Source organism: Epinephelus lanceolatus, chromosome 16, assembly GCF_041903045.1.
Source record: "Epinephelus lanceolatus isolate andai-2023 chromosome 16, ASM4190304v1, whole genome shotgun sequence".
NCBI lineage: Eukaryota > Metazoa > Chordata > Actinopteri > Perciformes > Serranidae > Epinephelus > Epinephelus lanceolatus.
Genome location: NC_135749.1, coordinates 6,081,760 through 6,107,030, shown reverse-complemented (window position 1 = coordinate 6,107,030; position 25,271 = coordinate 6,081,760). Strand labels below are relative to the sequence as shown.

Here is a 25,271-nt window from a genome sequence, read left to right as displayed (position 1 = left end):
CACAGCGAGGCTGTAAAGCTGTGTTCGCTGTGATGACGTTCTGTAGTCTCATTTAGCCACTTGTTAGCAACCACATTTCTTAAGACACATAAAAGCGTCTCTCCAGTCTCTCAAGCTTGTGTTAACCACAGACCTTATTTCAGGCATCAAACCAAAAACCCTATGAGTTTGAGATGACGGAACTGGGAGTGCCAAAATGCTAACTCATTTCTGGGTTGTCAGACTCATTCCTGGGGCTCTATTATTACAGCCTATTTCACCCCAGCATGCACAGGTGCTATCAGTGACATTAAAGATGGTGCAGGTCTTTCTTTCTTTTTGTTTTTCACTGTCTGTGTTGTGCATTTTTTCACCAAAGCCATAAAACTAAGCTTTATATAAAAAAGAGCTGGGATAAAACATTTCTGTCTGTCTGTGTGTGAGGAAAGTGAAAGTGAGGTCAGAGGTCAAAGTTCAGAGTGGTCCCATGGGGATGTTGGGGGTCTTGTCACTGACAACTGCTGTTTCTTTTTCGGGAGTTCAGGTTTCACAGATGGTCAGTTACATTGATTCACCTCCGACTCAGCAGTCCCCAGTTGGCCTTCGCTGTACTGCTGAAGAGCACTTTTGAAGAGCCATAAACTCGCACTAATAAAATGTTGTCACTTTGTGTTATATAGGGAATCCAAGGGGATCAAGGAAGTCCCGGCTCACCAGGACCAAAAGGTGTCACTGTGAGTATAATCTGAATGAACTTCTCCAAGTCATCGGCTAAGATCTGATATTGATTAATGATTAGATTTGTTTTTGGAATCCTATTGTGATGTTACTCTGTTTTGCTGTAGGGGGAAGCAGGTGTTAAAGGGGAAAAAGGATCTTCAGGAACCAGCGTAAGTAACACTGCACCAGTTCTTTCATTTACGAGATTAAATCTGACTTGTTAAATGTGAACACGATGTGTCACATTCATAGGTTTTCTAACAGGGGAGCTACAATGCTCTTCTTGCTCAAGTGACAGGAGGGAGTTACAGTACATGTTTACTTTCCCCGTCCGTGTTTTCCCAGCATGTCCCGGGATTTGAACCATGTTAGATTCAACCTGTACAGAACAGGGATCCTAACGACAGGGTTAACTTCTGAGAGAGGCCATTCTTCTCAGAGGAACTGAGGACTGAGGGGCGTAATGGTGCAAACAGATGTGGCTTCCTTGATTCACTCTCCACACTTCCTGTCTGGGACCCTGTGGGGGCGTTTGGCTATAATGCAGCTCATTCAGGCCGAAGCTTTGTTGATGTCTGAAGTTTTCCTCTGATCTGCTAACACCTTCCTTCCTTTACCACAATGATGCTAGAAAGCACTAATAAACCAGTGACAGCTTATCTGCAAACATCACATTGGTTTAACTGAAGTGAAGCTGTCAAGATGTTTTTGTGATCGTGACTTCAGTGATATTACAAATAACAGATTGAGCGGAAGGATACAGTAGACGAACCAGCTGCAACACGTACCTTTGTGTCGTGCTGAGGTGTCAACTTGAATTTGACCATCTTTAACACGGGGTCGGTATGAAGCAGTAAACATGTATTCAGTGCACTGATTACTTTGCCATATGGCATGAGGATGTGTAGCAGGTTCAAGGCACACTGAAGCTCCATTCAAACATGCTGATGCCAGGTTTAGAGCTGTGTGTCAGCCAGTCAGTCAGGAGGCAATATCCTGTAGGTGAAAACTGGAAAAGTACTTTACTGAGTAAAGCGATGAAGGGAATAGGTGGTTCAGAGGAGGCACCTGGGGTTGAAATCAGGGCAGTGTTTCCTGACTGAAAACTTAAGGATGTGTTTTGGTTCATACATCACTTTCTGAATGAAGCTGCCCTCTATTAGCCATGCTAGCTGCGCGGCTATAGGGACGGTAATGTGGGCTAGTCGGGTCAACGAGTGCCATGACGTTTGGTACAGATGTAATAGTGCCCAGAAGATGAACCTCTGCTGCCTTTATAGACTGAATCACAACGTTTATTTACAACAACTTCTGGGTAGAAAATCCTCACATCATGTACATAAAATCAAACAGCGCTGAACAGTATACCAATATACCAGTCGGTTATAACAGTATAACTGAACAATAGAAGTATTTTCACCGCCTTATCTGGTCGTCAAACAGCCTTTTCTGACGGGGAATTGAAGCCTTTTAATCAAAGCCTCAAGACTCCATTGACAAAATTAATAATTTAGTAATTTAACTGAGCAGAACACTGAGTTGCTGGTCTACTGTGGTGGTTGGTTTTCTGTAAGGTAAACCAGAGCACATATTGAAATATAGCATACATTTACACTACTATGGATTTTTTTAGGTGGCTAAAATACATTTTTGCTGTGATCCTATCCACAGCAGGACATTGCTTAGGTTCTGTGCCGGTATATTTGGTTTATCAAAGATGATAGAGAAGAAACGGAGAACATAAAATAAGGACAGCAGAAATGTCAAGATAGGTCGGACTACTCTGTTTTACTATATATCTATCTCTAAATGTTACAGTCATGACTGAAAATGACAACAGAAATCAACAAGTTTGCCTATTTCACAAATGTCTGCAATTGTAATCAACTGCCATTTTTCTACCTGAAGTGATTGATGTTGTTAGCGTGACATCACAGTGATTCAGTCTATAATCTAGCACCACCAGAGGGTCATGTCATTTAGGTCTATCTGCTGGAATAGCTAGACATATACAAGTGGCTGCTAGAGCTGCTTCACTCATTAGCCAACAAACAATAATAATATATTGAGTGGCTGATAGATTTAGTAGTCATAATTTGATAGTCAAATACATTAGGGGGTGTGTTTTATCACCCCTGTTATATTCACTGTATACAAATGACTGTGTATCACACACAGATTCTGTTAAAATGTATAAATTTGCAGATGACATAACACTAGTGGGGCTGATCTCTAGGGATGATGATACTGCATATAGGGATGAGGTCCTCAGAGTAACTGAGTGGTGCTCCCTCCATAATCTACAGCTAAACGCCTCTAAAACTAAGGAGTTAGTAGTGGACTTTCGTCCATCCAAGGGGTAGAGGTGGACCGGGTGGACAACTTCAAGTTTTTAGGTACCACTATCTCCTCCTCACTTACGTGGGGGGACAACTTGCATTACCGAAAAAACCCACCAGAGGCTCTTTTTCCTTCGTCAATTGAGGAAATTTGGGGTGGCCTGTAGGGGGTTGTTGCAGTTCTATCAAGCCACCATAGAAAGTGTCCTTACCTTCTCTATAACTGTCTGGTATGGCAACTCTACTGTCCAGCAGAGGTTACAGCTAGACAGAATTGTCCACACTGCAGAGAAGATTATAGGCTGCAATCTACCCCCCATCTCAGATATCTATGAGGCCCATATCCGACGCAAGGGTATGAAAATCCTCCTGGACGAAACCCACCCCGCCAACCCACTCCTAATGTACTTCCATCAGGTAGAAGGCTGAGGGCCATTACAACTAAGACCTCCTGCTTATTGAACAGTACTTACAGTAATGTCATTAAGTTCCTTAACGGCTCTACGACCCTGCAGCAGTACCTTATGAAATTAGATAACTCCTCCACAGGATTTGAATAGCTTGAAGAACTTTTATTTATTTTTATTCCGGGGTCAGACATTGTAAACATCCAAAGCTCAGTCCAAACCTGGGGGTGTTCTCCTCCGGGGAGATTTTTCTTTCCATTTACAGCATTTATATGCACTATTTTTAAGCCATTTCAGATTATAGAAAGCCTAAACATCTGTACATCATTTGGAAAAAACATGATAGCTGTCAAGGAAAAAAAAACAGTTGAGACTACATCCTGTTTTGTATCTAAAGCTTCTCCAGCTGTCTTCAGCATTGTGAACCCACAACATAATAAATTTGAGGATAACTGATTTTCATTCCCGTAACCTAAAAGAAGGTAAAATTTATCTGATGTTACTATTACCCTAACATAACATAGGTAGAGGAGGGATTTGGTGTAAATAGCATCACTGATCTTGAAACCTAGTTTTGTTATACTGCTGTTTCACAGACAAATGTTTAACAGACAAACCTTGTACATTTGAATCCATGCCATCATTATCTGGGCTGCTCTAATTGCAACTCAAGGATCCCAGCAATGCCAAGTGAATGTGGGCTTCAATACTCTGAATTGAATATTAGGCCAACAGAAGAACGTTTACTCAATTATATCAGATTTCATAAGGGAAGAGAATGGATTCGGGGCTTTTAAGAAAACAATTGAAGCAGGAGTCCCCCCTCCCCCGGCCTGAGGTCTGCTAAGGACAGCACCTCAGTACAGCCTCACAGAGCTTTCTTGATATACTTTTCCATTTGGTTCACTGCTGAGAGGTCTTTTTCTTTGGGTTTTCTGTTGATGACATTTGAGTTTCTTGTTTTTATCTGTGCAGCAATGGTAGCTATCCCTGCACACTCCCTCACTCTGAAGTCGTTGAAATCCAGTGTTTGGGCAGTGACTCGAAGCGTCAGACACTGACAGAAATAGCCGTCCTTTAACATCGGCATGATACCTAGCCAGTTGCCATTATAGTTGAATGGTGTTCGGCAGTGTCAGGGAAACGCAGCGGGACAAGAACAAAAGTTAAGGCGGCAAAAGTCAGACGGGGTGGTGGATGGGTCCAACAGTTCAAATAAACACAAGAAGTTTGTGCTCTAATAAAAAAAAAAAAAAAAAAAAGGGCTCAGCGCTCAGTGAATAATCCTCCTAAGCCCTACGATAAGCTATTATGGCAAGGCTTAACTATACAGACCAGTGAGCAGTGATAACTAACATGTCTTTGGGGTCATCGGGTGGGAACCTCCTTTCACCGGTGTTTCGTCTAGTTAGTCCCACGACACCTCCAGGAGGCTAGACAGTGATCTCTGGCGTCCCAGAGACACTCCCCTAATGCCAGGTCTCACTGCTCCCCGCACTAACCGAACAACCTCCTTTACCTTACCTATACTACCACAGAGGAGGTAGACCCAGGGAAGGAAGCCTTGTTAGGCTATCACACTCCCCCGCCGGGTTAGGCTGTACAGTCTACCTCCCCAGGACGAGCCCTCACAACAATGACACCTCCAGGAGGCTGGACAGTGATCTCAGCCCAAACAGCACTGCCAACTTCAACCAAGCCCAGGCTCCGTTTATGCGAGCTCCAGGCAGAAGCAATGCTGATACTACCTTCACTAGCACATTCACCATACTCTATTTCACACGCTACATAGCATAACTACAATGTAAGCTAAAGTTAAAGGAGATAAATGAACTCACAGGATCAGCAAACACACTCACTTTGACACAACAAACACTGACTTTCATCCAGGAGAGAGGTGTTCATGTCCTGTAAGATTCTAAAGCCAAACCCTGTTCGTTTTTCCTAAACCCTAACCACGTGCGTTAGTTGTTGAAGGAAAAAACAAAATGTAAATTCGCTCTGTTTTACTGATGTAGTGCATTTATTTGCATGTAACAGGCAGAACTTGACATGGTGTCCCAGAACATCAACAACCAACACACCCAGGGTACCTTTCACATTGTATCTAGACATGAAAAGTCCATGACCAAACGTTTATATGTGACAAAGATGGAGTGTGAATGTGTTGCACATACTATTTTTACTTCTGGGAATTTTTTATTTGTTGCAAACGAACTCTAATATATACATTACTTTCTTTGCAAACTATTTTTTGAAAATACCAGACATTGGTTGTGTAGACTGCCAAATATACAGTTTTCCAGACTGTGATTAGAGACACTTACAGAAACTATTGTTAAATATCAGTGGAGTACAAAAATTGGCATTAATATGGTCATGGTATGGTATGCTGTACTCAATGGGTATGGACTAGTATATAATACCATACCATGACTTAGTCATACCAAAAATTAGAAAAAAACACCAACATTGGTCCACAGGGGGAGCCACAGCGATCGGTCGCATTTTAGCCATTTTTAAGCATTTTTCTGTTGTTATAGCGCCACCCAGTTGCCAATTAGAGTTAAATTTCTCCAGTCACCTTGAGGCGTCCTGTTCTACATATCTACCAAGTTTAATAAAAATCCATATGGCAGTTAGGCCTAGATAAGAAATGAGCTCTCTAGCGCCCCCATTTTGTTTGATGAGGTCAATAATGGAGGGGTCCCCTCAGATTATGTGTGGTCATATGCCTACAAAGTTGCGTGGTGATGGGTGAAACCCTTGAGATGTTATACACCTTTATGTGATGAGCCACGCCCTCCGCAATATTCATTGCCTTATAGAAGCTCAGTTTTAGTAAGTTTTCCAACTTTTGCCAAGAGGGAACTTTAGATATTGGTCCCTAGATTATGTTCATCCAGTTTCATGCAGATCGCTCAAACTTCCTAGGAAGAGATCGATTTGTGTTTTTCAAAAAATTCAAAATGGCAGAAAATCGATATAACTGGAAGTTATGGGTTCTTGAGGCAAATGTGTTCCTCATGAGGAGAGGCATCTCTGTGCAAAGTTTCATGTCTCTACGACATACGGGGCATGAGATATGCCCATTCAAAGTTTGCAATTTCAATCGGTTGCTATAGCGCCCCCCTTTTGCCAACTGATGTAATATTGCTTCATTAGCATCCTCCCATGACCCTCTACCACTGTGCCAAATTTCACATGGATTGACCAAGTCAGTGAGGAGAAAAACATGGAACAGACACACAGACAGAGTTTTCGTCATTATATAGTAAGATAAATAAATATGGCAGAATTATTATTTATATTGTTTTCAACAGTTAGCAAATACTTTATAAATGCTTTCTTTTACACTTGTCTCCATTTTAGGGCGAGCCAGGTTTGGATGGATTCCCTGGCAAGCCCGGAGTTCCCGGGAAAGACGTAAGTCGTGTACCTCTGTTTAAGAGCCTGCCGTTACAAGCACACCACAGATATTAATCTGAGACAAATTCACTGAGTCACCTTTTATTAATAAAGCTTTTGTCTCAAACTGATTAGGGTTTGAGAGGACTGGTTGGTGCACCTGGAGCCAGTGGACTTAAAGGCATGAAGGTATGCCCCCCCTCTGCTGTGCTTTATGCAAAACATCTCGTTGACTTGATTAGAAACAATTGAAAGAGAATATTGCTGTAAGCATCACGTTATTAAGCCCTGCTGATATAAATCATTTCAAAGAGTTATCACCACTTTCCCAAACTACTGTCTGCGCTCTCCAGACATTCCTCCGTCTCCTTTGTGTACCATCAAAGTCAGCCCACTCATTTGTCTGAGAAAATAAAATGCAGAGTTCATTTGTCTGTCTGTAATTACGGACTTTGATGAGTCTTCCAGTGGTGCGCGCATGCTTACACCACACCCATGTACATGCACAAGGATGCACGCATACACACATCTGCACAGAGGATTCCCATGGTAATTCACCCACAAGTTTCACTTTCCTTTAGGCCTACAATAAGTACACACGTGTCATCTCATAAATTATGGTCGTTGGCGTATCATTACCATATTGCTCTAGGTGCATTACCCTTTAAGTCTCTTGATTCTAATGACGGGGTTTTATCTTTGTTTGAATTACATCACAGGGGGAGAGAGGCCTTCCCGGATTACCTGGGGATGTGGTGAGTACCAAAAATAGACCAAAAGGATAACAAATTACAGGCTCGTTTAGTGATGAAGAGCAAAATGGAGAGATGGAGTTAGAAAGATAAACAGCATTTTTTAAAAGAAAAAGAGACAGAAAGGGGAAACAAATAAGCATGTAATTTAAGTTTATTTTGTGCATCTATGATCAGTTATGTGTTTGTTTGATTACTTAAAACAAACTAGCTAATTATGGACAAAAGTGACCTGCTGACCTTGTTCTTCAACTGGAATCACATATAAAGAGGGGGTGATGTTCTCCAGATAGAAGAAGCTTAACAGAAAGCCAATTAACCGATTAGCTGATTGACAAAAGACACCATAAATGACAGATATTTTGATAATTGATTGATCATTTGATGGTCCCAGCTTCCAAAATAAAAGGATACTGATACTTTACTGTACCATCTACAGTATGAATGAATCAGATTTCTTTGGGCTTTGGAGTTTTGGTTGGGCAAAACAAGAAATCTGAATTTTCAGATTTCAGAAGACATTGCGATCTTTTCTACACGAAGCTATAAGGGATTTTATGCCTCCATGCCGACGACAACTGTGGCCAGAGGTCTGTACGTCTGCCATAATCTCATGAATATGATATCTCACGTTCAACACCCAACGCCTTGAGGGAATTTCCTCCAATTTGTCACATACTCCTACCTGGACACAGGGATGAACTGATTAGATTGTGATGGTCAAAGGTTAAAGTCACTGCGATCTCACGTCCATCTCATTCCCATGAACGCGATATCTCAGGAACACCTGGAGGGAATTTCATTAAATTCGGCACAAACATTCACTTGGACTCAGAGATGAACTGATTAGTGGCGGCAGTAACTCAGTTCATGGGGACTTGGCTCGGGAACCAGAGGGTCAACAGTTCAAGTCCTCTCACAGACCAGATATGGAGAATGGACTGATTGCTAGAGATGTGCAAATTTGCTTCCTGGGCAATGCCGAGGGGCCCTTGATTAAGGCACCAAACCTCCAACTGCTCAGGGCACCTCTCCCTGGACAGCCCCCTCTCTCTGACACCTCTCCATTTAATGCATGTAAAGGTCCTGTTTGTGCATGTGTGTGCATTTTCATGGCAACAGGGTGAAAACAAATTTGATTTCCCCTCTGAATAAATGAAGTATATCTTCTTATTCTGATTAAATTCTGATGGTTAAAGGTCAAAGGTTAAGACCACTGTGACCTCACATCTATCCCATTGTCATTAAGGCAATATCTCAGGAACACCTGGAGGGAATTTCTTCAACTCTGGCACCAAAGTCCACGTAGACTCAAGGATTAACTGATTATATTTTGGTGGTCAAATCTTTATCTCACAAAACATGTTTTTGGCCTGGACTCAAAAATTCACACGCTAATTATGACAAAATTGCACACAAATTGTTTTATCCAATAATTGGATAAAACAATGAATAGGGATGTAACAATACATCGATTCATTGATTAACGATCTGATTGTATCGATGCAAAATGAAAACATCGATCCATATTGTCATCATAAAGATACACATTTATTTTGAAATTCACATAGCATGTCTGTGTCACCATGTCTGGGCAAGCGCGCCTCAGCTCAAACAACAAACAGAGCTCAGAAATAAAATGGTCAAATCATATTCTAGTTGTTTTTGTGAGTTGATGTAAATGATTGTGTTAGATGGGCATATGATATCGCGTCATATCGATCGCAGGCTCCTGAACTGAATCGAATCAAAATCGTATCGTGACAGACTTTGTGATATCGGCAAACATCGTGTCCTCATCTAAACAAATCGATATAATATCGTATCGTGATGAAGCTGGTGATTTACACCCCTAACGATGAATGAACCAAAAGGTCAAAAGTCAATTTCACTGTGACAGCATATTGTTTACCAGCCATTTTTCAGCACCATATCTCAGGAACAGAAGGGAAGACATTTGGTCAGATACTGAATTGGTGACACTAATCTGCGCTGATTGTAAGGGGGAAGAGTGTGTGTAGGTCTGGACAGATGTGCGACTTGACTGGTTGGACAACCAGGAGGCAGTAATTCAAGATTTTTATGTCAAATGTGACATTTAGATTACTCTGTCCCATAGCCTAATTTCTTTGCAATAATAAGTCCAAGGCAACAAAATGAATGTCATTGACTTGCATAATTAAAAAATAACCTACACTGATTTTTTTATTCATCTTTCTTTTAATTTCAGGTTCAAAAAGAAGGCTTACGGGGTGAAAAGGTGAGTAACTGTTCAGTCATGTTCATGTTCATTATATCATGACGTGTCATCAGTTACAGTATACTAGGAAAAGAACTGAGTAGCAAATTATTAATGCAGTTTATCCTGTCATGAAAAATGCAGTGATCAGCAACTTCATACACCAGGATGGACCATAAAATAAATACATTACTGTAATCTCAAATCTCAAAGTAACTGGAGTTATGTGTATATAATGATATGTGTAATACATACATATATGTATTTGATCTGTTTTAGGGAGATGCTGGACCTCCTGGGCCTCAAGGGCCCGAGGGCCCCCAGGGGCCTCAAGTAAGGATCATGATTTATGACTTCCTCTTTCCTGCATTTTATAGCTTTTGGTATTCTGTTGTTGTGGAAAAGCCACCGGTTCAGATGTAATACTGAGCGGTTCATGAAAACACCAGTTAAGCTGTGTGAACTGTAGCTGAACATTTTATTCCTCAGGGTCCTCCGGGTGTACAGGGTCTACCTGGGGAGCCAGGAGAGTTCGGCCAGAGGGTAAGAATCTCATTTTGATGGAAGGCTAGCCAAACATTTCCTCTTCACATTTCTTCACAATTTCAGATGCTGTACTGCGCCAGGAGATGCTAAACAAAGTACACAGGTGTTAAGTACCTACTCAAGTGTTGTTATCTTTCTGTTTACCTGAGTTTATGCCTGAGTTTACAGCACACATTAACAGGGCAGGCTGTTTTCTTGTAAACATTTCACAGGAACAAAACTGTTCAGGAGGGAGAGCGAGTCTTATTTGCTGAGTTAAATCAGTGGGCGAAAGGAGTGCAAGTGGCAATCCATCATTCTTCTCTTTTGTTTATGCATCTGGCGTTCACAATTTAGGCAAACAAGGCAAATCTGCTCTCTGACGGAACCATTAACTTCAACCATGAACTTAAAGCTTTGTATGGCAAGACTCCAGCAGGGACCCTTCTTAATGTGACTTCAGCCTCTGAGGCAGCACCTCTCAGTCTGCATACAAATCACACCAGGTTTCTCAGATGGCAGAACTTCACACCAGCTATAGCCCCATCCCATGTACTTCTCCCCATACTACATATCATAACCAGGTTAATGGTCTGACCCTCACCAAATAACATCATACCTCATATGATACAGCCCCAAGACACAAAGCAGTAACATAACATATACACCTGCGCCTTTTGATAATTTCTCAACTGTAACCTTCCCAATGGGTCTTTCTCTATATTCCACTTTACATGTTATAAGTGTCTCAATACAAATTGGAATACAAATTCATGCCATTTTTCTAGCTAAGCTGAGTGCCTCCTTCCTAGCCTCAAGCATGATGTGACCTGCCCCCTTCATCCTAGCTCCAGAGAGCTCCCCGGATAAAATCTTAAAGAATATTTCCACTTAGAAAGACTGTGTGGCCAACGTGGTCTCACTCCAAAGTCATTGAAAACCAGCACTCACATTGGCATGAGACACAGCTGGTTGTTGTTTTTGTTTGATGGTGCCTGGTGGCACCAGAGGGAAATGTGGTGGGACAACAACAAAAGTTAAAGGGATAGTGCACCCAAAAATGAAAATTCAGCCATTATCTACTCACCCATATGCTGAGGGAGGCTCAGGTGAAGTTTTAAAGTCCTCACAACACTTGCAGAGATCCAAGGGGAGAGGAGGTAGCAACACAACTCCACCTAATGGAGGCTGACGGCGCCCCAGATTCAAACGTCCAAAAACACAGAGAGGCAGTCAGAGCTACAGGCTACAATGAGGCTAAAAACAGAGTTCAAATGACGTTTTTCCAAACAACTTTTTATGTCGGGGCTTCAGGACACTTGGATCACTACGGACGAGCAGTATGGAGATATTTTGTGGTTTCAATTATGTGTTTTTGGACGTTTGAATCTGGGGCGCCGTCAGCCTCCATTAGGTGGAGTTGTGTTGCTACCCCCTCTCCCCTTGGATCTCTGCAAGTGTTGTGAGGACTCTAAAACTTCACCTGAGCCTTCCTCAGCATATGGGTGAGTAGATAATGGGTGAATTTTCATTTTTGGGTGCACTATCCCTTTAAGCCAAAAAATGACCCTTTCCTAACCATAACCAAATGGGTTTTGTGCTTAAACCTAACCACACCTTCACCATAGTGTTGTTGAAAACATAAAGTTTTAACAATCTAGTAAAAAATAATGTACAAATGTGAGGTATCTGTGGTTTGCAGAAATGCGCGATACAAGTATTTTCATGGCCATTGTGTCGTACCTCAATATAGTGTAAGAGTCACTAAACAGTGATGTGTAAACATGTCAACGAAGTCCTGTTAGCAAGGTCAGAGTCGGCACTGTTTTGATCACATCTGCCATTGTACAAACTGTTGTACAAACATTAAAAACAGAGCTTCTGAAAAGCTTGCGTGTGGACGAAAGGCCAAAACAAATAGAAAAAGCTCAGTTTTTAAATATACCCGTGTACATGTGGACAAGGCCTGTCTTGGTTTAGCACTAAAAAAGCCAGCAGTTGTCAACGTGTGACTGAAGGGCTGAAGGGTTACCCAAGTCTAACTTCACCAGAAGCAGGATTTAGAGTCTCAAACTGTGGTCTCCGATGTTAAGGTCTTATCCTGTCCTGCGTTTCCCAATCAGAACATAACTGGCAAAACAAGTACCTGCATGTAATAATAAGGGGACAGGTTTGCATCACAGGGGATTTTATTTTGTAACAAGAAAGTAGAAACCAGTTTCTTGTAAGTGGCTATTTTTGTGATCGCAAGAAACCCAATCTTGTAACGTTCAAATCACAGAACAATAATTTTGTGATAATGAGAGTTGAAAAATATTCATAAGAGCTATCTTCATGCATCGTGTCATGGGAGTGTTTTTTGCCGCTTTAATCCACCGAGTTTTGACTAAAATGAGATTATTTTGCCTCCAGAGAAGCTCTTGTAGAACAAAACTCTAATCAGCAGTAATTGGAAGTTTATACCGCGCTCCCATAACTGTACTTATCATATTCCAGTGGGATTATAGAAAGAAGAAAACTGATATTTATTCCTCATGCTAATGAGCGCTGATACTGTAGCTGTTATCGCTGCTTGTAGAATTATCTACAAAAAGTGTCCCCGGTCTCTCGTATTCTTTTCCCTCCGTCTCACTCCGCACTGGTCCCATCACACCGCAGAGTGTAATTAAAACAGGCACAGTGGTTCTACTCGATTTGTTCTTCCAAAACATTAACAAAGACAGTGACCTCCATTCCCCGTCTCTACTGGGAGCAATTAACATCTCATCAGCAATATGTTGGAATCAACATTTGCAGCTGCTTAGTTGGGCAGCGGAGGCAAAGCAGAGCTCCTCTGGACGTACATGAAAGACTTCTCTACCACCAGGATGCTCTTTGTCCTCAGCAAGGCAGGTTTATAGTTTATTAATATGAATAAAGTGATCATATTGGGATCAGATTCCACAATATCTAAAAAATCTCCCTCTGTGCATCTTTGCTTTTATATGATAATATTCTTGGAGGACCCAGTAAAGCTTTTACAGCCCCATGGGATGCTGGGAAGTAAATCAAAAAAAAAAAAAACAGATGGTGAGGAGCTTGACCTATTTTCCTCCAGGTTTGGGGTTGTTATACCTCAGCTGAAGATTCTCAGGGAGAGAGTGGGAGTGTGAGTGAAGCTGGGCTGAGAGGTGTGATAATAGCGAGGTCTCCACTGCTGCCAGCGCAGATAGAGCTGGCTGTATGGTTGAGTTGGTATAGATTGAGCCACTCTCACCTCCACTGCAGCACAGCTCTCATCAGTGGTGTGTGTCAGCGCTGTGGAGGCCTGTGTGCTCACCTCTATCCTGATATAACAGCTGAGGGCAGCTTGAGCTGAGCTGTGAACTCAAAGGTCTGCGGAAGAAAGCACCAACAAACACATGAACGAAGATAAATAAAGAGCGAGTGGCACAATTTTCTTTTGGACAGCTGTGTGGAAATGTGAAGGTATTCTATGAATGCAAGGGGAACACATAGAATCTAGCTTTTTTGTCCATTTGAATCGGTTTTTCTTTATGTATTTTATGTATTATGTCTTTATTTTTGACTATTTAGAATCCATAGTTAGTGGTTAAATGCTAAATAAATTATTTAAGTAATTAATTTACAATGTAGTACTTAAAATATGTGAGTTAAAGGAAGCTTAATCCACGTAACTAAACCAAATCATATGATTCCACTTGAGTCAAAAGCTGAAATGAAAGTTACTGCCGCTTAATTAAAGGGATAGTACAGATTTTTCAAAGTGAGGTTGTATGTGGTACTTATCCATAGACAATACATTACATACAGTAGATGGTGGTCAGTACACTCCAGATTGGAGAAGCAGGCTGGAGTCCAACATGGAAGCTAGGCAATCGACTACTGCCCACCTAAAAAATCAATATCAGTTAAAGTGTGTGCTATATTTAGACTACATTCACTGCTTCACCCTGCTGTCAGACAGCAGTTTCCAATGGGAAAATGAAGCCGTTATATTGTTCTCTTTACAGCCAGACTCCATTAAGAAAAACACAGATTTGATTTTGGTGAACTTTGGCGTTTAAAAGGGTTACAGTAATTCAGATTCACCAAAGTCACACAATAACACAAACTAACTAACTGACCGAAGCAGCAGTAGACCAGCAGCTCCTGTGTTCAACGTGCTATGATTACAGTTTTTGTCAATGGAGTCTGGTGACTTTGATGAGAGCATAGATAAAGAACTGAAGCCGTTAATGGCCTCTCTGTAGGAACGGGCTGTCTGACGGAAAGGTAAAGCGATGAAAATACACTCAATATAACATACACTTAAAGGGAAATTTCGGTTTATTTCAACCTGTCTCCTATCGTCCTAAATTTGTTTCAAGTGACTAGTGACATAAAAATAATAGTTAGCATGTTAGCCATTAGCCTAGATACAGCCGGGGCGCATAGTAGCATCAGACCTGTTAAAACGTAAGTGAACGGGCAACCTTCAAGTGCAAAGTTAGTCCACTAAACAAGCTTTTTTCCCCACAAAGACCGCCTCATATCGTTAGGATAAATGTCAGAGAACATATAGAAAACGACATGTAAACGTGTTGTCTTACCTTACCGGTGTGCTGCCATGTTTGTTTACCATCTAGCTCTGCTTTCCAAAGCGTGGTTGAAATATCGCGAGAACAAGCAGCAACAGCTGGAAGGCAGAACCGGACAGTAGCCTGAAAAGTTAATTCATTTATTTTATGAAAGATTTATAGAATAATGGCTGACTTTTTGCCAGACTTCGACTTTGTGGAGGAGGAATTTGATTTTGCAGAGTTTGATGGCCGCCCTTATTTATTTGAGCCAGAATACACTGATGAAGAGCTTCCTGAAATTGAAGAACGCAGGAGGAGAGAGAGAGAGGCGCAACAGGTAGAGGACGAGAGAGGAGGAATGGCTGCTGCAAGGCTGCGTAGCTCTGAAGATTGGTGGTGTACCTGTGAATGCTGTGCCCCAGTGCCCACAGAAGAGGAATGCCTCTGTTGCAAGGAATGGGACCGGTTGCAGCCTTATTTTCAAGGTCTGGATGTGACCGAGGACGAGACACCTCCACCTGGAGTAGTATCCAGCTGGGCTTTATCTAGAGCTCGCGAGATATATTTCGGCCGCACTTTGGAAAGCAGAGCTAGATGGTAAACAAACATGGCAGCACACCGGTAAGGTAAGACAACAAGTCGTTTTCTATATGTTCTCTGACATTTATCCTAACGATATGAGGCGGTCTTTGTGGAAAAAAAGCTTGTTTAGTGGACTAACTTTGCACTTGAAGGTTGCCCGTTCACTTACGTTTTAACAGGTCTGATGCTACTATGTGCCCCGGCTGTATCTAGGCTAACGGCTAACATGCTAACTATTATTTTTATGTCACTAGTCACTTGAAATAAATTTAGGACGATAGGAGACAGGTTGAAATAAACCGAAATTTACCTTTAAACTGAAAAAACTGTTAAATTGGGGCATTCTGACCAACATCTGACTATGGATAAGTACCCCATAAAACCCCACTGCAAAAAAATCTATCCCTTTAAGCTAATGCTAGTCATGTTAGCTTTAGCAGGAGTTTTGCTACTTTTTTAGGGGAACTGCCCATTGGTCCGACATCCCATTGTTCCAAAGTCCAGTTGTTCCGAAGTCCAGTTGTTCCGAAATCATCATGATGCCCTGTGGTTAAGGTCTGGTTAGGTTTAGGCACAAAAACCACTTGGTTAGGGTCAGGAAAAGATCATGGTGTGGGTTAAAATGAAAAAGAAAGTGGCAAACACATAAGCCGTGAGCCTGCTCCGCCTCAAGCCTTTCCCAGCTGGCCCAGAGCCGGTCGCGGCGCACCATCAAGGCAGAAATACGCCTGCCGGGAGCCGTTCAGCACCGCGGAGAGCTTCCCGCACAACCCCGACCCCAGAGTTAATAACAGGAGGTTATGGTGTTTTATTCTCTATGACACTTGTATCTCGACCAGTAGCCTACTTTTGTTGCGTTGCTGATCCTCTATGGTACACAAATACAGTATAGCCTAGTATAATCACATATCGGAACAACGGGACGTGGGACTAATGGGCTGTCGGACCAGTGACATGGACCCCTTTTTTAGCTGCTGCCTCACTTACTTATGTGTAAACTGACTGACTTATCAGGATGTTGGTTCAACAAAATGTTTTTATTGCATACAAACCCGAAGAAAAACAGTCAGTAAATTTAGTTTGAGTGTTAGCTGAAGCTAAAGGTCGTGGCTATCTCACCAGCTGGCTTTCACTTGATGTGATGTAGCTCTCTTACTTTAGCTGTCAAGTTGTCCAATTCCATGTCCTGTGTTACCAGGGTCCTACTGTATGTTCCCGGGGTCCTATACAGATACACATAATGGGAGCATAACAAAGGGTCCTGGGTTCCCTAGCTAGGCTATGTGCTCTTCCAGGGTCCTGTGTTCCCAAGGTGCTATGTTCCTGGGCATATGTTTACCAGCAATATATAGCACTAATAATGGGAACCTGAAAAACATGTTCCCAAGCTATGCATTAGGGTTAGGGTACCCAACCTATGAGCTAGGGTTAGGGGACTCTAATCGTGATTCCAAGGCCTTAACGGTACATGCTGTGCCCACTGAGCTACTGTGGCACCACAGCAGTTAGTCTTTTTGTAGGGAGGAACTCCCAAACATATTTCAGCCCTAAATTTAAAATAATAATAATAATAATAATAATAACAATAATAATATTTTTTAAAGAAAAAACTTTCGGGATGAAGAAATCGTGAGTAGTTGAGTGTTGGCATTTCCGAATGGGTTAAGAGTAGGAAAGAGATTTACAGTCAGGTTAATTTTATTTATGAAATATTTTAACTTGAAACAGGTCAAATCTGACAATCCAAATAGGAGGGTAAATGTGTGAAAATTTTAAACTTGGGATCATAGAGCCTTGTGAGCACAGATACATGTGACAGAGTGCTGTCTGTGTGACTGTGTCTTCTGGCCAGAGCCCACAGACATTTTTACAGTTTCATTGTCTAGCTTTGAATGTTGATCTGAATGTTGTTTCAAAACCGTCACTACACTGCCAAATTCACATTTAGTGGAGAGCAGCTGAATCTTAGTGTGCTGGGTTTAAAAATACTGTATTGGGCCTACGGAAGTGAAACTTTGGGAGGGTTTGAAAGAAAAGTTTTGGATGTTTTTTAATTTAATTCAAATGTCTTTCAGGGCAAGAAAGGTGAAAGTGGACTGCCTGGTGTGGACGGACTTCCTGGACCCCCTGTAAGAACGATTTCAGTTTCATAACAAGCAAAATACACACTGTAATACACTTTTAAAATGACGTCTCATTAACGTCCTGCTGTTGTCAGTATTTGTTCTCGCGCCTCAATGATCTCTCAAGGAGAACTGAGGAGAATTAATTTGGTGTTTCAATTGTATGGTTTGCTCAGTATTTGATGTGACCCACAAAGCACAGAATCACTGTACTCTCAAAGGTGTCTTCACTGTGTGTTTTAATAGAGGCAAAATAAACAGGCTAGATTAAAACCAACAGGTTATGTCAATTAATTTTGCAAACTGCTCCCAGGAGCCAAATAGAAATACACCTGTTGTCAAGTGGTGCTCAAGGTTGAATGAGCTGTAAATGGTGCTGTAATACCTCCCTCTAGTGGCTGCTCACTGGTACTAATGCACACTGTTTCTGAGAAGAAAATATACCTACGAAAACCCACTTCATATAAGTATATTTATGCTATGATTATCAAGGGATATAAATGGTCACTGATGCTGTTTTTTATTTTGCAGGGTCCTCAGGGTCCAGCTGGTCCACCAGGAAACCAAGGACACACTGGACCTCCTGTAAGTGACCTCAAGACATAATGATTCTGAAGTATTATGATTTGTTTTGGCTGTTACAGAATGAATGACCTGTTCTTTCTTTATGAAGGGTCTTCCTGGTGAAATTGGATTTTCAGGCAAACCTGGAGAGCCTGGGAAGCCTGTGAGTCAGCCTTTTATTCTCAAATAAAACCAGGTATAGGTGTATCGTTTCTCTGCTCATGTCACTAAATGTCAACCTTTCATCACTGATCTTCGAAGGGTCTTCCTGGTAAAGACGGTCTGGATGGTCTTCCTGGAAATGATGGCGCCGTGGTCAGTATTTTTAGAATACTTTTAGAATAACCTTTTTTCTTCTTGCCTTCCATGCCAAATTTTTATCAACAATGGCTCAAATGACTTTCTAATGTGAAAGGAGTCGCTTGTAGTGGCAAAACCACAGAGAATTATTGTCCAACTCTGCAGTTCTTCTCAGCTCTGTGGAGCATTTTAGCATCTTTTAGCTCAGTGTTTTGGTTTTATGGCCCGAGAGTTGTGCTTGGTGCAGTGGTTAGCATTGTCGCCTCATAGCAAGAGGGTTTGTGGTTCGAACTCCAGGGTGGGGAGAGTTTGTGTGTTCTCTCTGTGTCAGCGTGGGTTTTCTCTGGCTACTCCAGCTTCCTCCCACAGTCCAAAGACATGCAGGTTAATTGGTGACTCTAAATTGTCCGTAGGTGTGAATGGCTGTCTGTATCTCTGTGTCAGCCCTGTGATAGTCTGGCGACCTGTCCAGGGTGTTGCCCAATGTCTCCTGGGATAAGCCCCAGATCCCTTGTGACTTCCAACAGGATAAGTGGCTATGGAAAATGAATGCATGAAGTTTTGCTAATCAGTGTTGTTCTCAGCTGCAGCAGGCAGTCACATTTAGCGAAAAAACATATGAACAATATTCTACAAAACAGCAGACACAGTTGGCAACTAGCAACTTTAGACCCAGATATATTTCTGAGGAGGTCGTGAACTCACAAACAGAGCTAGGAGGATGATGAATATTGGAAGTACGTTCATCAAATGGTCAGAAACCCAACTTAAAATGGATGCTAATGTTGCTGATATGTCTGCTAGACACATAAACAGGCAACTGTTTGCTAACGTGTTCGCCTTGTCAATGTTACAAGGCCAGAATAGGTCAAATGTGTGTGTTGTTCAGCTTGTTGTGGAGTTCTGCCCCCAAGTGGACATCAACGAGACTTACACTGCTTTAAGTTACTGAGTATTAAAAGGTTACTGAATGTGATGCACGTGACTATAAAGGCTGTAGTTACTAAAACAGTAATTCAAACCACAGCTAAGCAAACAATATTATTTGAGATAACCTGTTAAAAAAATGGACATTTAATTGACAATAAAGTACATGCAGTGGCTAAACTGAGCAGTGGTGGGCTCATGTTTACTACACACAGTATGTGTCAAATGTTTCTGGCAGATACAGTTTTTTTAAAGCATGACATCTAAATGGAAATCTTGTGTCTGTGAAGGGGCCCAGGGGAGAGCGCGGTGCAGATGGTTTTCCTGGCAAGCCTGGACCAAAGGTACTGTGACTTCATCGTATACCCGGAAACACACCAGACATGACTTAAGACAGGACACACGCAGCTTCTTAGATAGCATGTGTGTTTTCCATATGCAAATCTGGCATCTTAATGGCCAGGAGTGTCCTCTCTCCCCAGGGTGAAGATGGGCCTCCCGGACCAAGAGGACCTCCAGGAGAAAGAGTGAGTTCGCAGCTGTTGACTTTTTGTGGTCTGGGGTATTTTGTAAGATAATTAAACATAGTTAATCATGTCATAAATTTGTTTGTTTTTTTCTAAAGGGAGAATCTGGTTCCCCTGGTCAACAAGGTGCTGATGGAGGAAGAGGAGAAAGGGGTGTTCAGGTGGGTGAGACTATTCTTATCAGGCATATCCATAATTATGCTCATTTACTGCATCGTGCAAGATTGTCCTATGATGTTGATGTAGTATTGAAATGTTTAATATCTATGACTGTGCGTGAGGAGACATCCTCTAAAGGTCGCTGTTATATCACGCAACAGAAATAATTTCTGATCGCATAAACTCTAGTATAATTAACTGTTCCTAATTTGGCTGTGTAACCTCCAAGGACGCCATCAAGGGCTGCTGGGTGTCCCCAAATGCCACTTTGAGTGGAAGAATTCATTGTATAAAATAACAGACGTAGCTACAGTTAGATCATCCATCGGTTTGTGGGCTCGTTTAAGTTTATTTACTTTATTAATCCCCCTTAGGGGAAATTCAATGTTTTCACTCTTGCTTGTCAATTACACACAGGTCCGAAAGACACACACATGCACAAACAGGACCTATACATGCACAAAGTGGAGAGACAGTGTCACAGTGAGGGGGCTGCCCTTAGTCAGGCGGGTTGGGGGGTTGGGGGTTGGGGGGTTCGGTGCCTTCCTCAGAAGGTGAACTGGCACCTCTCCAGCCACCAGTCCACGCTCCATATTTGGTCCAGACGGGGACTCGAACAGGCGACCCTCCGGTTCCCAACCCAAGTCCCTATGGACTGAGCTACTGCTGCCATGTTTTGAAGCCTTGAATTTGGCAATTTTGCTGTCGCCATCTTGGATTTTTGGAACCAGAAGTGACCATATTTGGAAGAGAGGGTGGAGATAACCTTAATGCTAGCTGATAGTTTGGTTAGCACAGTGCATTTACAGCTATTGTGATAATGCTAATGCTAATTTTTGCTTGCGAAGAACAGGCTTAAAACCATTTAAACAAAATGTGCTTACTGGAAAAACTGAACATCTGATTTCTTAGAGGGTCTCTTAGTACAACCAAACACTGAAGACTTTTTTAGGCGACAAAACGTCATGATTAACTTTCATGAACTAAAAACACACTGAAATAGCGTCAGCTGTGGCTACGGCTATACTCCAGGATTGTGAATTTAGGAATTTATTTATTTAAAACAGGGGCAATTCACAATTTAACATTAATCTTGTAGGACAAGAGACGATGTCTTTAGCCAGGTTATAGCAGCATTTGCTAATTTCCACCTGTAGTCCCTGGGCAGGTAGATGAAAAGATGACAATACTAAAATACTAGAATCTAGGATTACACCATGGTCATGTTCCCTAACCGACTTGTCAACGGATGGCACTCACCTGTCACTGACAGCTGCCACGCCCAGTGTTGGGAAAGTTACTTTTGAAATGTAATTGGTTACAGATTAATAGTTAGCCCATTAAAAACATACTTTTTAATTACTTCAGAACAGTCATGTAAATTATCATATTGGATTACTTTTTGATTACTCTTGTAAAAAATGTTTTAAACCAGGTAATGAAACAAAAAATGTCTGGAGGTAGGTTGTGCCAAGATTGGGCAATCCTGCATGGTGAAAAGATGCAAAGTGACTGAATGAATGTCAAAAAATTAATCTCCTACACTGGCAACATCCTTTATCTTGCATAACTTTAAGCCTTAATAACATTTAAACAGGTGAAAATTCACTGCCAGTAGACTTGTCATGAATGTTGAAATGAGTTAAAGCGACCAAAACCGTTTTTTTGTACCAGGCTGTAAACAAGTTTATTTCTGCTGTAACGTTGGACAGTTTAACGTGGAGGTCTATACAGTGTCCCAGGAATGAGTCCTAACACCTGGAAATGAGTCAGCATTGAAGCACTCCCTCATCATCTTCTTCGCGTTTTAGCTTCAGTGGTTGCCACTTGATTAAAGTGCAAATAGGATCTGTGATCATTGGAAAATATTTTACATTTGGATTGTGGCTGTCTTTCAGGGAGAAAGAGGACAGGACGGACCAGTTGGGCCAAAAGGTGAAAAGGGTGACAAGGTAAATAAGAAACAAGGAACCTGTTTCATATTCTGTGTGACGTGAAATTATTTAGAAAAATCAGAACCTAATGAAATCTCTCTGTTGTATATCGCAGCTTACAGTAGCTTCATTGCTCTCAGTAATGGTCACCCTGCAGCATTAGCTGTAACAAAGTCATTACTATGCAGACAGTGTGAACATATTGTCTCTGTCCTCAGGGTGAAGTGGGACCAAGGGGACAACCTGGTATTCCAGGAAATGTACGTACACTCTCTAGTGTGCATGTTAAAACAATGCCCACTTACAGCAGTGTAATATGTGATACAGCCGTAATGGAGAAAATGGAGTTGGTGCAACATTCAGGTGGTTATCTACTTTCTTTTTGATTCTTCACAGGTGGCGAATGTCATCCCTGAGCCTGGTGAACCTGTGAGTACACTTAATTATTACACAAACCAAACGAAAGTTTGAGAATGGCTATTTCTTTTTTTGTACACAAAGGTAGATATTTGCTTTTGCATATGATGTACCAGCTTTAGTGATTTAAGAGTCGAATCTTTTTCCTCTCGTCTTCCTTTCAAGGGTGTAGGTTTTGTTTCAACTTTGGGCAGACACATATGACATGAGGGGTTTTGGGGTCTTGTGCAAGAAAATTTTGAGCATCTAACACTTAATTTCCCGTATTCTGACACAATTTATGCCTTTTCTGTAGCAAATTAGGGTCTAAATGTCTTTTATTGGGAGGACAAATGCAGTTGTTCTAAATATAAAGGGACGTGTCAGTTACATCCCCCCAAAATCTACACCTGTCCTTTGCTTACTTCTTCTTCTTCTTCATTAAAACTTGTTATTTTAATGTTCCTTTTCACCCCATAGGGAACACCTGGAGAGAAGGGAGAGAAGGGGGATCGAGGAAGCCCAGGAGAGATGGTGAATTTTTCCCTCCATCTTTTGTCTTCTTCCCTTTTAATGTTACAGATCCAGCCTGTGGCAATACACAGAGGCGTCCACTAGATGTCAGTAGAGATTTGGTGTGGTGATAGTAAAGTAGTCCTGCTACAATACAGGAGCTCAGGGGCCTTCCTTAACTGGGCTAAGTAAATTAAACTGTAAGAGCCAGTAATGCACTGGCCTGATTCTCTATTTATTCAACCTCCTATATTTACAATAGATGGACCAGAGTAGCAGAACATATGAGTACAGTTTGGTTTAAGCAGACTGCGGAGCATTGAAATATTTATCTACACAAAAACATGTGCAATAATAAACACACTGCTAGTATCTGTTTCAATTATCTTATCTTTGACGTTCTCGAGCACCCTATGAAGGAGATGCATCATCTACAACCATTACTGCACAGTCCTCATGAACCGTACCCTATATTGGCACATAGACCTAACATGTTAAATCATGTGTCTTCTCTTACAGGGTCAAAGAGGGTTACCTGGTGAGCAAGGCTTTAAGGGACCACCTGGACCAGCGGTAAGATGATACTGATCCTGTAACTCCCAGTCAGTGCTTTACGGTGATTTCTGGTGGATTATGTGTAATTTGCGACTTTTATTCCAGGGTCCAAAAGGTGAAACCGGACTTGCGGGAGAGACAGGACGTGTTGGAGACCCTGTAAGCTGTCTGATATAATGTGCTACACTTTTTAAAACCAAATAGGAAGATGTGCGGTACTGTAATGGCTGGTGTGTTTCTCCCAGGGTCCACCTGGCTTAGCTGGTCCTCCGGGTCCTCGTGGATTACCAGGGAATGTGGTGAGTCTTTCCTATTCCATTTTAGATTTGTTAATTATTGTAGTCACTGATGTCTGCTTTCTTTTTCTGACTATAGTATAAAAAACGTTAAAACAATAGTTTGTAATAACGGTTCACTTCAGTATGAATGACCAGTTGTCTGTCTTCTAGGGCATACCAGGGACCATCGGGCCTCCCGGTCCAGCTGGACAGACAGGAGACAAGGTCAGTCATCTATTTTTAAAAGCCATGGGTACATTTGATTGGATGTTATTGTGAAAGTATTCCGACTATGTTCAGGACGGGTTTGGCAACGCAGAGTGAGAATCAGTCTGCAGAGAAGAAAGAGTGACCTTGAGTGTCCTCCATTATTGTTTCAGCAGAGAAGTCTCTGAATTCGTTTCGGTCCCTGCAGCAGCAGCCACACGTAGCTGCCGAGTCTCACAACTCAGCAACGCAGAACACTTTGGACTGTCTCTCATGGCTGCTTCATTGTCTTTGTTCTCTCTCTTTGATTTAGTTAGGACGACCAGAGGCTGATAGTAGAAATAAAATTCTCTCTTTATTGTAACGTTTGTTTTAGGGCGAAGCAGGTAAACCAGGACAAGCAGGTCCCGCAGGCCCACCTGGAGATCCTGGTTTGACTGGACCCCCTGGACCACCAGGGAAGGGGAAAGAGGGGCAAAATGTGAGACACAATTTTTCTCTGTCACATTGTATTTATAACTTGAGTGTATTTAACACATATTGTTTTTGCAGGACATTGTTCAGCCATGTTTTTAGTGATAGCTTTTCTAATATATAAGTAAGTTATATGGTGGACAACTTTCAAATGGGAACCCCCACATAGCCGGACAGTGTAAACTTGGAGAGGGAGAAAAGTTTTAGCTAGGAAGATTTGAGCTTTGAGTTGGAAGATGGTGCTATTTATTATCATTAAACCTTCAATTAACCAGGTGAAGACACAGTGAGATTTAATGTACTGCATTCATGCTGTAAAAACACATATATAGTCTAGATCCATAGTCAGTGTATTACCTCCAGTAGATGGCAGTCAGCATGCTGCCAGTTTGGAGAAGCAGACAGGAGTCTTGGGGCGCAGAAGCTGAGCAACATTATGCTGTGGATGCCACATTAGTTCGATTTCAAAGTCACACAACAATGCAAACAAACTAACTGATCAGAGGCAGCGGCAGACCACCAACTCTTGAGTTGTAAAACGGCTGAAACTGTAATTTTACCTCAGAGCACACAGGACTTCCTGGTCTACCTGCCGCCTCAATTATTCGGTGTGTTTGTATTATTGTGTGATTTTTAAAAATGAGGTATGTGACCTCCACAGCAGTACATGGGTTTATAAGGGTTTAAATGTGGCAATGCCATTGTGCAGAAAACTGTCAGTTCACAAGGGAAAAGTTTTTTAAAGAGCTTGTGAAAATAACATTTTGACTCTTAAACAAACATACTTCAATTAGAATTTGC

General features: G+C 41.7%; 1 protein-coding gene across 2 annotated transcripts in view; it reads left to right on the top strand.

The window, feature by feature from the left end:
• The window catches only part of col22a1 (collagen, type XXII, alpha 1), an 87,953-nt gene that overhangs the window by 32,508 nt on the left and 30,174 nt on the right, over window positions 1–25,271 (top strand). For both annotated transcript variants that reach the window (XM_033637212.2, XM_033637211.2), the window contains 24 exons: window positions 660–713; window positions 825–869; window positions 6,818–6,871; window positions 6,989–7,042; window positions 7,573–7,608; window positions 9,836–9,865; window positions 10,124–10,177; window positions 10,334–10,387; window positions 17,589–17,642; window positions 18,168–18,221; window positions 18,310–18,363; window positions 18,462–18,515; window positions 19,718–19,771; window positions 19,910–19,954; window positions 20,053–20,115; window positions 22,012–22,065; window positions 22,266–22,307; window positions 22,444–22,476; window positions 22,924–22,977; window positions 23,476–23,529; window positions 23,617–23,670; window positions 23,757–23,810; window positions 23,961–24,014; window positions 24,373–24,477. In XM_033637212.2, coding sequence (XP_033493103.1) covers window positions 660–713; window positions 825–869; window positions 6,818–6,871; window positions 6,989–7,042; window positions 7,573–7,608; window positions 9,836–9,865; window positions 10,124–10,177; window positions 10,334–10,387; window positions 17,589–17,642; window positions 18,168–18,221; window positions 18,310–18,363; window positions 18,462–18,515; window positions 19,718–19,771; window positions 19,910–19,954; window positions 20,053–20,115; window positions 22,012–22,065; window positions 22,266–22,307; window positions 22,444–22,476; window positions 22,924–22,977; window positions 23,476–23,529; window positions 23,617–23,670; window positions 23,757–23,810; window positions 23,961–24,014; window positions 24,373–24,477 — 1,263 coding nt within the window. The remainder of the gene's footprint in view (window positions 1–659; window positions 714–824; window positions 870–6,817; window positions 6,872–6,988; window positions 7,043–7,572; window positions 7,609–9,835; window positions 9,866–10,123; window positions 10,178–10,333; window positions 10,388–17,588; window positions 17,643–18,167; window positions 18,222–18,309; window positions 18,364–18,461; window positions 18,516–19,717; window positions 19,772–19,909; window positions 19,955–20,052; window positions 20,116–22,011; window positions 22,066–22,265; window positions 22,308–22,443; window positions 22,477–22,923; window positions 22,978–23,475; window positions 23,530–23,616; window positions 23,671–23,756; window positions 23,811–23,960; window positions 24,015–24,372; window positions 24,478–25,271) is intronic.